Source organism: Cydia strobilella, chromosome 10 (genome assembly GCF_947568885.1).
Source record: "Cydia strobilella chromosome 10, ilCydStro3.1, whole genome shotgun sequence".
NCBI lineage: Eukaryota > Metazoa > Arthropoda > Insecta > Lepidoptera > Tortricidae > Cydia > Cydia strobilella.
In genome coordinates, this window is record NC_086050.1 from 8706673 (window position 1) to 8720173 (window position 13501).

At 35.4% G+C, this 13501-nt stretch overlaps 3 protein-coding genes across 6 annotated transcripts in view; 1 reads left to right on the forward strand and 2 right to left on the reverse strand.

Moving 5' to 3' along the window:
* The window catches only part of LOC134744554 (monocarboxylate transporter 3), a 71124-nt gene extending 69782 nt beyond the window's left edge, over nt 1–1342 (reverse strand). For 3 of the 4 annotated variants that reach the window (XM_063678386.1, XM_063678387.1, XM_063678384.1), the window contains exon 1: nt 1151–1342. In XM_063678386.1, coding sequence (XP_063534456.1) covers nt 1151–1234 — 84 coding nt within the window. In that variant the 5' untranslated portion in view covers nt 1235–1342. The remainder of the gene's footprint in view (nt 1–1150) is intronic. The other variant, XM_063678388.1, reaches the window with a different exon arrangement.
* Nucleotides 1343–5153: 3811 nt separating this feature from the next.
* On the forward strand, nt 5154–6375 carry LOC134744928 (uncharacterized). The gene has a single exon (XM_063678876.1). The coding sequence runs from the start codon at nt 5154–5156 to the stop codon at nt 6372–6374; it is 1221 nt and encodes a 406-aa protein (XP_063534946.1). The 3' UTR covers nt 6375.
* A 3817-nt stretch (nt 6376–10192) lies between these two features.
* LOC134744665 (circadian clock-controlled protein daywake-like) lies at nt 10193–13481 on the reverse strand. The gene is made up of 5 exons (XM_063678568.1): nt 13276–13481; nt 12631–12853; nt 11885–12009; nt 11470–11622; nt 10193–10426 (listed from the first exon to the last, which is right to left on the reverse strand). The coding sequence occupies exons 1-5, from the start codon at nt 13358–13360 to the stop codon at nt 10263–10265; spliced, it is 750 nt and encodes a 249-aa protein (XP_063534638.1). The 5' UTR covers nt 13361–13481; the 3' UTR covers nt 10193–10262.
* Between the last annotated feature and the right edge of the window lie 20 nt (nt 13482–13501).

Consider the following 13501-nt stretch of genomic DNA (forward strand, 5'->3'; position numbering starts at 1 on the left):
ATGCCTTTCTGCTTGATCGCTTGAAGTCTTATCTGTTCGACCGTGGTAACCCATTTATGCCACTTGTCGAACCCCTGTCCTCGGCTTTAATGGTTCTTCAATCTCTATCTCTGAATTGGAGTGGTATGCTCGACAAGTCGACATACAGTTAAGAAAACTAAAACTTTCAACTCCTTGTACCTATAAGTTGATACAATAACAGGATTAACAGGGACAAAAAAACAGTCGTGGTCAATAATTGTAGTCGGTAAATAACTTACTGAGAAACATCTTTTTTTTTTTTTTAATTTATTTATTCACTTTAAATATTCATACAACTTTTGCCAGTATGCCACTATTGTAAACCTCTTTGGTTTATGTAATAGTTGGCGAGTTCGCGCGGTCCGATCCGCGTTTGCTTAATACTATTAGGTATATAATTATATTATACTATTATATATATATATATAATAGTATAATATAATTATACTATTATATATATATAATACTATTTGTCACTAAACAACTATTTGTCATTGTCAAGATGTTAGACTGCTTGTTCAGATATTTTATACGTCTTTAAATTTCCTTCAGGGTACCTAATAAGTTAAATTTTATTGTGCTCGAAATCGATTGTGCTGATTTGACCAGACTGAAATAAACAAAAAACTGTATGACATCTAACATACTGATACCATGGTTCGTTTGTAGCAACCATAGTAAACGCAACTCAACAGAGAAATATAAAACTTCCCACAGGTAAGTAGTTATAAGTAAGTAATTAAATTTTACGTGAACGTTAGCTACTTATTTCTTTTAGGTGTAAAAAGTTTGAGAATTCTTTATAAAAAACTAACCACTGCGCTATGTTCATCAGCCTATTACTAATGGTTGGTGTAACCGACCCTAAACCTGTAGTAGTAGTAGTAGTAAATCACTTTATTGTACAAAACAAAAATCGTTAACATGAAATGCCTGTTATAAAGTTACGGTTCCAAGATCTAAACGCCTAAAGCTTTTCTTACTGTTGATTCATTTACCTACAGACACAATGACACAAGCGTAGGCGTTCCAAACATTTCATCACAGTCTGCGCCAAATGCGGAAAAAACCAACTGGCCAAAGCGGTTTGGCCACCGTTCGTAATTTCATTTAAAAAATTAGAACTCACCAGTGAACTCTCCGTAGGGTTGATACTGATGCGAGGCTCATCGTCCTCATCCTCGACGGCTTCGGCGCCGGCAGTCTGGCCCATCGTGTGAGTTAGGGCCGGCTGCGCGGCCGCCCGCGCGTCGCTCGCGCGTCCACTGCCGCACCGCGGGCTGAATGCACGGCCCTGCCGTAGAACCGGAGGGTGTCGATACTGTGGACACGAACGTCTCGATATCGGTGAGTCGATTATTTATTAAGGGCACTTTTCTAAAATTGCCTAGTCTCGCCACGCCGCCTCAACAACTTTAATAGTCGTACCGGTACTCAATAACTAAGTTTTTCATCCCAATGCCAAAAAAAATATGTAGTGTTCAATCGGCGTTTAACTGTCAAATATTTCATTTGACTCTTGAAACCTCAACTTTGTAGAATTGTAGAAATTTGATACGAAGTTAACGATATTATATTTATTGGAATTAAAGATCCATACAAGTTCAATCTCACTCGATTCCTATATTTTTTCCATTTTTCTTAAAATTAAAAAAATAATAATTTTGAAAATCTACAAATCGAGATATTCGAGACCAAACTCGATAATTGATTAAAAGAATAATGTAGAGCCGCAAGAGCCTATGAGATATAGTGCATGTCGTCCCTTATCGCCTGAAATAGTTATTGCTTTTTGACTAAGGGTCGATCTTATCGTTAAAATTATACATTTGTTATTGGATGACAACTACCGCCGAAAAATTAGCTCGTTATTTTACGTGGTGATGCAACCCACCGTAAATTAAAAGGTAAAAAACCATTGATACTCGTACCAATATCGACAACCATGGGCGCCGCCCTACCGCTCCGGGCGGTCGATACAGCGGGCGCACGCTCTCAGCTGGGACCTCTGACAGTTCCGACTCGAAAACAAATCCGATCCCTGCGATTTTCGTTGAGGGTAAACGATGTAGAAAAATATAAGAAAGACGCGCTTATCTGTACGGCTTTTATTTTATAGATTTCCTTCACCATTAACCATTTTAATGTGTACACTGCATAATATTAACCGGGAATCCTTTGATGTAAAAAATTATGTTATGCATGTTGTCTCCTGGCAGTCCTGGCTGATGACCGTACCTATTACAAAAAAAAATGATTTTCCCATGTCTCCCATATAAATTTGGACTGCTTTAAATTAGCAATCTACATATAATATTAGATACTGTTATTTTTACTATACACGTAGGTATTGGACTCGCGATAAGGCACTTACAATCCGGACGTCGCGGGTACAAAAACATCCGACTCGAAAGCATTCGAGGGAAAGCAGAGCTACGCGTGCTACGCCGTAGCATCATTTTGCATTGTAACAAAAAGCGTAGCAAAAGTGCTTTCGTGATGCATAATATTAGCGTCATGTCATGAGCCTCGAATAAGTTGTTTGTATTTTTCTGTGAGTCGTAAAGCTGTGGCAAATATAGTTTTGATTTTAAGAATTATATGAAAAAATATACAATGGGCACACTTTCTAGTCCGCACCGTACAAGTTTCTTATCCTAAGATAATACTTTAGAGGTGCGAATTTCCCAATTTAATACAATATGCTTGTGAAAACATTATAGCATTTGCTTATTAGCAGCCTTTGTACGCAGGACTGCAGGTGGGCCAATGTTTATGCCGTATTTTCAATAAGTTGATTTTTTCTATTGGATTTAATTAATAAATTCTATTGTTTCGTTTTTTCCTGAAACATTGTGCATTGCTAGAACTTTGCATACTTGTATGTTAAAGCCGGGCGTGGTATTATGTTGCCCTCTTCACTTCATTATCCTGAACTTTAGTATCTAAAGCCCTTGTGCCGCTGCGAGTAAAGTCAACGCCTTTTGCTAGAGGGCGCTAATATGACCGCTGAGTGTAGATTAAGAGTAAGTAGTTATAAAATTCTAGAATTCTTGTCTGTACCTATAAGCCAATATTGCACCGGCTTTGACGTGAGTCACGTCACGTCACGTGACATATTGTAAGAGTGCCATTGTCGTCAAAGAGCATATAATCACTACGTTCTATTGTCGTCATATTTTCATAGTTTGAAATTTATTGTGAATTTTCCACTTTATTACTGCAATAACTGTTCAGTGACTACCAATTTTAAAATACATGTCCCTACGCCATTTTTACGCTCACATCTCACATTGAATTGTATCGGTTAGTAGTCATGGGACTACTATTTGTGGTTCGGGTTCGCAATCCGCATTCAACGAGTATCAAATAATCCGGATCTCATTGGAGCCGGATTACAAACGATATAAACGATTAAAATGTAATTTTTCTTTGTAATACGTTTGTATAAAATGTAGTTTACCATGAATAAATGAGTACTATTCTATTCGAAACGCTAGTGAAGGTGCGTGCATTTTGAAAATGACAACTCTATTTCTTTTTACAATATGCGATGACAAACAAGCATACGGTCTACCTGAAGAAATAATAAATAAATAAATTCGTTTATTGACAGGCAAGTGACACCCATAGAAATGTTACATACAAATAACTGAAATAAGGAAACCTAGGTTTCTGTATTTCGGGTTCTATTTACTGTAGGTACTCTGCAAAACTATTAATAAAACAAATAAAAAACCCAACTTTCATTTGATAGTTTTGGTACCCATATTGTTATCGTAAAAAAAGCCCCCCCCCCCTTTTTCATTTGCGGGCGCCATTTTCAAACTTTATATAGCCAATGTCACTACCACAATAGGATATTTGACTGTATTTAAAATAAATTGTTTTACACCATGAAATAAAGCACCATATATAAGATTAAAAAAAACCGGCCAAGTGCGAGTCGGACTCGCGCACCGAGGGTTCCGTACTATTTGGTATTTGTTGTTATAGCGGCAACAGAAATACATCATCTGTGAAAATTTTAACTGTCTAGTTATCACGGATCATGAGATACAGCCTGGTGACAGACAGACGGACAGACGGACTGCGGAGTCATAGTAGTCCCGTTTTTACCCTTTGGGTACGGAACCCTAAAAAAGAGAATCGTAGACAGCAGTTAATTTTAGAAACAATTTCTATTTTAAAACCCGTATTAAACTTTAAAGAGTAGGTCATTTGATTGTGACGTCACATGCTAGTGTTTCATATAAATTACATAGTAGCGAAATCGTTTCGAGAGTTGAAAAAAGAAACTGATTTGACTAGTAGTCAAATACCCTATTCTGGCGAATTCTACCACACCTCATATGTCAAAAACCGTCCAAACGTTTGGGCTGTAGGGCGTGGCAATAAATGGACATATATACATACATACGCTTGAAATACATTACCCTCCTTCTGATGCAGTCGGGTAAAAATACGTTTTTAGTAAAAAAAAGTAATATAAAATTGTATTATAAACAGGATATTCACAATCATTTGGTATAAAATTTGGAATAATTCAGTCATTTTAAATTTGGAGCAGTTCAAAATCAACTGTGGATTGTGAAATTGTTGAACGTTTTCTAACAATTTGTTAGACCAAGTAGTGAAAATGTTACCTTTCATTTGGTACCCCGCATGGTATGTTTAAAAGAAAAAAATTAAAAACTTTGTACTGCCGACTTTATGAAGTCACAGCAACTACCCCCACCACTTTCGCGCTTGTCATCTCATATATGTATTTGTGTTCAGGACATCAAACTGAATGCAATGATACCATATTCACCCATATTTGAGATGCCATGAACAAAAAGTAACCTAAAACCTGATCCGCCGCCCTTCTAGTATGACACTTTTAATATAAGAAAGACTTTTTTCTCATCTATTTTAAGGCCCATAGTCATTAGTCATTATCATTAACAATGCATGATTAATCAACAACATTAACAGTTATTGCCTTTCATGTCCCATTTAGACAAGTATCGATCTTCGTAGCTAAGTATATTGAATTTACTTATCGCCTTAATTGTCCGTCATAATTGGTGAGCCTGTGTGAGTAGTGGGTAGTTCCATTTGTTACCTCCGGCGAGCTTAGGTAGGCAAAAATGATCGCGAGAAAAGTAAAAACTAAAAAAACAAAGTTAAAAACTGAAGATATCGTACATAGCTTCGGACCAGCTCTCTTTTTGGAGCGCACATGCGCAATCTATCGATTCAGAATTTTCGAAGGAACCTTAATGCTTACAAGTAATTTTATGAAAGTATTCGGATTAGTTGTAGCAATTGTAATTGCTGCTGTTTTCCTGTACTACTTCGATATCCCTGAAACACTCTCTAGACCAGAACCGTTAAGGGATACTATGGTAGAATTCCCATCGATCGTCATCCTCATTCAATACGTCACGTCTGCCGTGATGATGTCTTGTTTGCTGAGTCGCGCGAATATTCGGATCATGAACTCGCTCGCAAATATCGACTCAACGCTTCGTCTTAACACAAGTGAAGAATTTTATAGAAAATCAAGAAACCATTCAGTTATAGCGCTATGTGTTATGGTGATCATTCACATCATCTCCAGTGCATCAGATTACTTTTTACGAATGGATGAAGATAGTTACTTTGTTATGGATATACTTAATTATGTACTGAATTATGTTCAAGATCTCGAGATATTGGTTTTCTACTTAATGATAAGCATGTTGAACCACAGGCTGAAAGTCATAAATAATGACCTAACAAAGATTCTTCATCATAAAGATAACCAAGGCAAGATCTCAGTTTATACGATCAGACAGAAAAACTCAAAGGACGAAAAACCACTCGATATCCAGGGAAAAATGGCAGTCAATAATCTACGGGATTTGTCCTTGGCTTACGACACCATAGGCGAGGCTTGCCACTTGATTAACAGCGTTTATAACTATCAAATATTCATGACATTGATATCAGCGTTCGTTTACATTGTGATAGCTCTATGGACTGCGTTGTTTTACTATCGCACTCAAGTGTTCACGGGCAATTTGATTTCTATAATATTGTGGTGCTGCAGCGAGATGTTAACGGTGGCGGCGATGGCTTTTGTATGCGAGATGTTGTTATCGACTCGGAGCGAGACGAAGGTGCTGGTGAACGAGTTGGTGATGGAGTACGCGCTGCCGGCGCGGACGCGCGCGCAGGCCAAGGCGTTCATGCGGCTGATCGACGCGTGGCCGCTGCGAGTCTACGTGTACGACATGTTCACCGTCGACATTACCCTCATGCTCAAGTTCATAAGCGTATCTACTACTTATTTGATTGTCATCATACAAATCTCGCATTTCGTATAAAATATCTAATTAGGTACTTATTATCTACAACACAATTTTAAAATTGCAGTGGTGTGTAATAAGTAATGCACATGACATGTGACCTATGCAGTATCATAATGATAGTTGATTATAAAAAAAAAACACATTGTGCTTGAATCTTGAATCACACGTTGTTTCTAGATCCAGATCGTCAGTTCGGCTGCTATTCATTTTGTTGGCCGATTTAAGTACCTTGTTTTGTACTAGAACGACAATTCGACTGGGTCTGGGCAAATTGAACAGGTTGGGATGCTAGTATATTGGGCATTCTAACTGTCAATTATATAGGACAGTAAAAAAGGGCCATACATATTTTATAGTATTCTTAACTCGTCTACGTCTTTGCTGGAGAGATAGCAAAGTTAAGGGATTCTAAAGAAAAAAATTACGCTGCACCCTTACAGGCGGGATATTTTTTTCTGTATTTGCCTCAAATAAAAAAAACGGGAAATGTACCAGAGCTGTTAACTTTTATTGCATTGTCTTTTACTAAAATGCGTTTGGACCAAAAACAGAGCGTAGGTAGTTGTGTAGGATGACGGTTGTTGCTTGTTGCACGTTAGCAAATATTGTCACTTTGTTTTCTGTTTTTGTGGTGGGTATGTTAAATAAATGTTTGGTCTCCTTAAATGATTATTTGTTTTACTATGAACCTATATAGTATTTTATTAAAATTAATGGTATTTATGTCGTGTCTACTTACTTTTTTACCGACTTCCTTTCCGAGAAGGAAAATGTTCTGTATTCGGTTGTGGTTATTTTTATTTTTTTATTTGAATAATTATTTTTCACTTCTCAAGCATATCAGTTGGTAACGCATATTGAATAGAATTTTCATACAAGCTTAAAAATAATACTACATCAACAATTATAATTATAATATACAACTATTCTATAACTGCAACTACCAATTCAAACTTGTGTTGATTTTCATCGTAAACACCATTTCATTGCATTAGGTAATTGGTTATTAGACGAAATGACAAATGTCAGACGTTTGATTGACTGCTGTAATGCTGCAAAACATAACACATGTATTGGTATACCCGCAGCATTAAATTATTAAGGACAAAATATTGTCTTCGGTTACCGCGATAGTTACTCATGAAATAAAACTATGAAAACGGATTATATCGCGTATATTGAATTTATAATACATCCCGACGTTACGCGATGCGCGTTGCGCGCGTTTAATATACGCGATATAATTCGTTTTCATAGTTTTATTTTATTAAGGACAACATAATGGTCCACAATCCATCCATCCAATGAAGGCTAACGCGTATGAATTCGCCGCTAGGGGCGCTAGTGTAGATGGTGGTCTTTTCCATAGTTCGAAATGTCAGATGTCACTTGTCACTTCAATGACTTTAGTCTTTTGGACCACCTTCAACAGAGGCGCCAACTGATGATGAGCAAAAAAACGATAGCCCTCATTAATAATGAAATAATGTAAACTCCATTTAATTTGATGATGAGTTAAAATTTATAACGTGGTAGTGGTAGTTTGGACTCAATGAATACACATACGATTTCTATGTATTTAATTTGGTTTGTATCTATTCCTACTAATATCATAGTATGTAAATGCGAAATGGTAACGCGAAAGTAATTCTGTCTGTCTATTACCTCTTCACTCTTAAACCGCTTCAACGATTTAAATGAGATTTTAGCCACCGAAGAAGGACATAGGATATAGTTTTATCAATCATCATCATCATCATTTCACGCAGACAATGTCGCGGGCAGAATCTAGTTACTTATATTATAGGTTCCCTAGTCCAATTAAGCCTTCAGTAAAGATATGTTATACTTTTTAATTAATTAAGTAGATTCAAGCTCATCGTTATTATATAGTAAAGTGGTAACGTACGCCAAGGACTAGCAATTACTTAGGGAATGACCAGTATGGTTAAAGTACTACTGAATTCGTAATTTATTTAGAGCGTCTACATGTAGGTAGGTACTCGTATGTTAATGTAGGTACCCGCAGCATTAAATTAAATGATTAAAGACAACATAATGGTCCACAATCCATCCATCCAATTAAGCCACCATGCTATGGACATAATTATGTGTCTATCTAATTACATTACAACATATTATTACGTTAATTCAGGATTTAGTACCAAAAAACTTTATATTCATATCAAATTGACAATTCGATTCGGTACTTACCTAATTTTTCCAATCCAACTGTCATTTTAGTGCAAAACGAGACATATTGGGTTAAAAATTGAGCAATTTAACTCACATTTTTAGTATCTGGAATATAAAAACAAAGCCTAGATTTATGCATTAGTAGTACAGGTATATATGAGTTATTTCGACTGGTTCATAGAGTTAATACCGAGTAAAAGATCGCAGTTTTATTTGTCGTAAGTTGTTTGTGCCTATACACGTGAAAACAGTCTAATTTTTATTATATTGTCTTTCGCACCTACATCATCCTACACATAGGTATGTCTATCACTACACTCATATCTGCATAACTGCATGTTGCGTGTATAACGTTATGCGTAAAGAAACCTTGTAAAATTTGGTGTAATTAGGCATTTAAGTGGGTATTCTGTGCGTGTATATGGTGAGCAATGAGTTCCTTATTAACAAAGTTCAATCGTTCATTCCATACTTTTGAGCAGTTCAGTTAAATTCAAAATGTTTATTTGAGATTTAAATATAAATAATACAAAAATAACAATAATTTAGAAAATAGAAAAAAAAACTGATTAAATCACAAAAAATATATTATAAAAATAGATGTCATAGAAAAAGAGACAAAGCCATCCAGCCTCCAGTAGTGGTATCTATTACAGTTTTTTTGTGATTTTATCAGTTTTTTATTTTATTTTCTAATTTTTTAATTTATATATAGTAGTATGACTACTTAAAAAAACACTTGATTTGTTCCCAAACTTGTTCGTTGATTAAATCACAACTAATAAAATTAAATAACATTACAATAAATTAAAATGACATCAGGTTATAAACAGTGCCTCTAGAGTCCATATGCACCTCTAGAGCACACGAGGGAGGCGGTACGTTTGCGGATTATGGCACTAAAAGCATCCACTCTAGCCTCTGAAAACATCCCCGAGGCTCTACAGTAACGTGGCAGTCCCATCAGCATGCGGAAACTATTATTGCATTGAGCACGCAGAGCATTGAGGATCTTATTTGTGTAATTTGCCCATAGGCTGCACAACCTATATTCTGAAAGGGCCTCGAAACAAGGCAAGGAAGTTTTTATTGAAAACGATACAAAGGGGTAAAATTTAACTAATATAGCAGGAACTATAATACTTAAATAGGAATAATTTCTATTAATAATCGTTAAAGTCGGTACGTGATTTTTTTTATCCGTTCAGTTAATTTCCTGCTAAAATCTTAGTCTTGAGTTCCTTTACTTAAACGCAATTATGTGATTATAACGGGTTGAAATTGAAATCGTATTATTTAGTTATCATTAAATGTAACCTAATGTTTTCATTAAATATCACGGTAAATAGACCTCGTTGGAAATGGCGCGATGAGCTTGACACCTTTAGCAAAGAGATGTTCCTACAATTTCTCAAGATATGTGGAAAAATACTAGGGTGGCTTGGACCTAACAGTTCAGTGAGATACTCTAGGCTCGTAAATGATGTATTTTGCAAGAAATAAAACTATTTTAATTTTAGTTTCGTAGGTACTTTATTTCAGTACCATTTAAGTTTATATAAATAACATATATACACTATCCTAGTCATTATAATCTACTCTTAAATAATATAAGCGTTCTTAAGCACAAAAACTATTCCTTATCTGTCGCTCCAGCTCTGCACCAAATAGAAAAAAAAATGAGTATAATGTCTCGTAGATTCGTTATCACAGGTCGACTGGCCCCGATAATAAGTCTTTCATCGGCACAACCCTGAACAGTCGATTGACGCTAGTCATGATGGAATTCACACCGAAGTCAACGATCGGCTTACCGAACTCTTCAGCCACTAATTTCCAATTCCTGTTCATGAACTCTAACACCAATTTACCTGTAAGAAAAACGTAATTTGAATTAGTATAACTATTGAAATTTGTTTAATAATAACTTAAACTGAATAAATGTCCGCCATTTAAAATAAAATCCAATAACTGTATCGGCAAAAAAACTATAGAATCATCGAGCCTGCTCACAAAATTTTACGAGAATCGGTTGAGAATTGCAACTTGTAGAGAACATCCGGACATACGTAAGCATTTTTGCCCAAGATGTAACGGAGCATGTGGTGATGTGGTTCGGAATTACACAGCACCAGCTTTTCTGACCTATTAGTCTGTATCTGTAGGTATAAATGTATACAATATGTTTTTACATTTACATTTATACAATGTACTCGAACATTTATCAGTTAACCAACCAAATAGAAAACTGCCTGGATCTGTTCCTTCATCGTTCTGGCTTTAACCTATTTCATTTAATCGTGTAATGTTTTCATCTACCCTCAAATGGCTAAATATTCGATCTCGTTTTAGATTCTTTACTAGGGTGAAGTAATAGCAAATATTACAAAACTAAATTACTAATGATTAATGAAATCATCCCAATATATTCCACATAACACGATTACAAATAACACGATTACAGGAACGCGCAGTTAGGCGGAGTAGGTAATATAATCGTCATAAAACTTATGTAAGTTTCGGCATATCGATTCAAATTAATTGACTTTGCCTAATGCCTCAAGGGCCTATTTTAGATTTAAGCTAGTTATTAATTTCGTTTACGTAGTACCACTGTATATATCTTGTATGTAAATAAATGTATTTATTATTGACTTTAAGAATTTTCTTGCCCAATAATTCTTTTTTGAATTCTTTTAATTACCTAAAGATGCAGACTATAAGTCTAATATTTAGTTTCATTATAAATTAGAGAATAAATATTTCTCGTTATTTGTTCTATTCTATTGCATTTCGAAGTAAATTAAGTCAAGGACCGATGTTCATGTCCACGTCATCTGATCAAAATCTGTCACGTCACAAAATCGAAGAAATCCATTACAGTAGATAGAATATTGTCAGGAAGTAAACTTACTTATCTCGGGGTTGCCCTTGAAAAGATTCGTCATTTGGTAAGACACTCTTCCCTGAAATTTGTGGTTCACCTTCAGACTTTTAACTTCTAAATATTTTTCAGAATGCTGCATTTTAGATCCTAGTTTTACTAGTGCCTCCAATCTTATATTTCCTGCAAGAAAAAAAAAGTTTTGTTTAAAATATTCGACTCGAGTTCTCAGTTTATTTGTGGTACAAAATAATGTACGAGTACATATACATATTTTCTTTTTGCCTTGTCATAATATACCCCACATTTTTATTGACAATTCATATGCACAAATACATACCATAGTTATAGTATAACGATATTTAAATGGTTTGTTCTCGAATTTTCTATTTATACAGAAAGAAGTGGCGTAAACATTTATGTTAGATAAAATAAAAACACTTACTGCATTTAATAAGCGAGTCACCGTGGCCGTCTATGGGAAACATGAGGAGTCTGCCTGTGGAAATATACTTCCCCCGTATAGTCAAGTTACAGTGTAACTGAATGTCCAAGCTGTCTTTTATCATTCTGTAAAAAAATAGGTATTAGGTAAAGGATACTTGAAAAATAGTTAAATTATATGAAGAAAGTAAGATGACAAAATCAATAAAAAATATACTCAATTAAATGATACAAACAACATATATGAATTATTTATGATTATATTCAGTCCAATGGTAACTAAGTACTGATTCTACGCACTGTTTTTCATTAATATATTATTCGACAATTAGTTCAAAGCAATAAATTGCCACCCACCATAAAGGGGCCCACTGATTACCAGTCCGCCGGACGATATCGGCCTGTCAGTTGTTAGGAACTGTAAAATTATGTTGTCAGTGGGCCCCTTTAGAGTTGTAGACGTTACATGGTGCATCTTTTAGTATTTCCGTAGATGAACATGTTACGTTTGTCACGGCAGTTCCGCGCTGTCTTCATATGTATAGCTTTATGTTAGTTACACCTAGGTGCGTAGCCAACGTGCAATCGTTAACGCTCCGTAGCGAACGAAACGCAACTGTCACTGTCGCACTAGTAGGGAAGAGTGATAGAGAGAGATGACTACGATACGCTACGGAGCGTTAACGATTGGCACGTTGGCTACGCGCCCTGAGGACTTAAATAAATTATAAGTTATTTATTGCACACCTTGCTTTGTCAATGATACACTTTCTGAATCCGGTAGCTACGCCTTGATTGAAGCTGATCGTCAAGCCACCCGGCAGAGTCAGGTTCAAATTGTTGACTTGGAAAGGATCCATATTGTCTATGCCCAAATCAGGTGAACCTCTCAAAAACCCTGGCAAAGTGGCCTGGAGGGACTCCCTCAAACAATTGGTTGAGGTATGTTCGCATGTTTTGAGAAATTCAGCTAAAAATAAAGGTAACATTTTAAGCAATTTCTGAATTTCATTTGTTTTATTCTTAGGAAAATGAGATCTTAATAACCTACCTACCTAACATATATTATTACGAAACGTATTGACTTGCATATACCTAAATGTATTATTAATTTAATAATTTTTTTGTTCTTCCAATTGTAAATATTTTTTTAATATGACGATGTACAATAAAATATATTCTATTCTTTTACTATTATTAGCAATGCGACAGTTTGCAATAAAAAGAGACCACCGCTGGGGCACTTTATTCCGAATACGTTAATAAATATGAAATTCTGTAATCCGCCTCGATACAATCGAAGCTACGCTCTCATTTAAAACGACACGCTGATATAACAAGATAGTTAAATAAGTAGTACATTGAGTAAAGATTAGATAAATGAGTACTTACGAGATTTTGCATTTACGTATGAGCTTAACGCAATCACGACTCCCAATAACACACTTGGCACCAACTTAATGCTTAAGAACTGCATTTTGAATATTTACTATAATTTAAACCAATATATTATTCTAATTAAGTCCCTGTTGTTCGACTTGCTTCACTACAATAACTAATCAATTTCTTTCCGTTTTGCATTCTTATATTATCAGTATGAGTACTTGCATAATTATAT

Bases quoted from the DNA above. Each gene is read 5' to 3' on its own strand.
- LOC134744928 (XM_063678876.1), top strand. From the start codon at position 5,154: ATGATCGCGAGAAAAGTAAAAACTAAAAAAACAAAGTTAAAAACTGAA.
- LOC134744665 (XM_063678568.1), bottom strand. From the start codon at position 13,360: ATGCAGTTCTTAAGCATTAAGTTGGTGCCAAGTGTGTTATTGGGAGTC. The intron at 12,854-13,275 runs GTAAGTACTCAT...CTTTATTTTTAG, and splicing joins ATACGTAAATGCAAAATCTC to CTGAATTTCTCAAAACATGC. The intron at 12,010-12,630 runs GTGTGCAATAAA...ATTTTTTTACAG, and splicing joins TGTATCATTGACAAAGCAAG to AATGATAAAAGACAGCTTGG.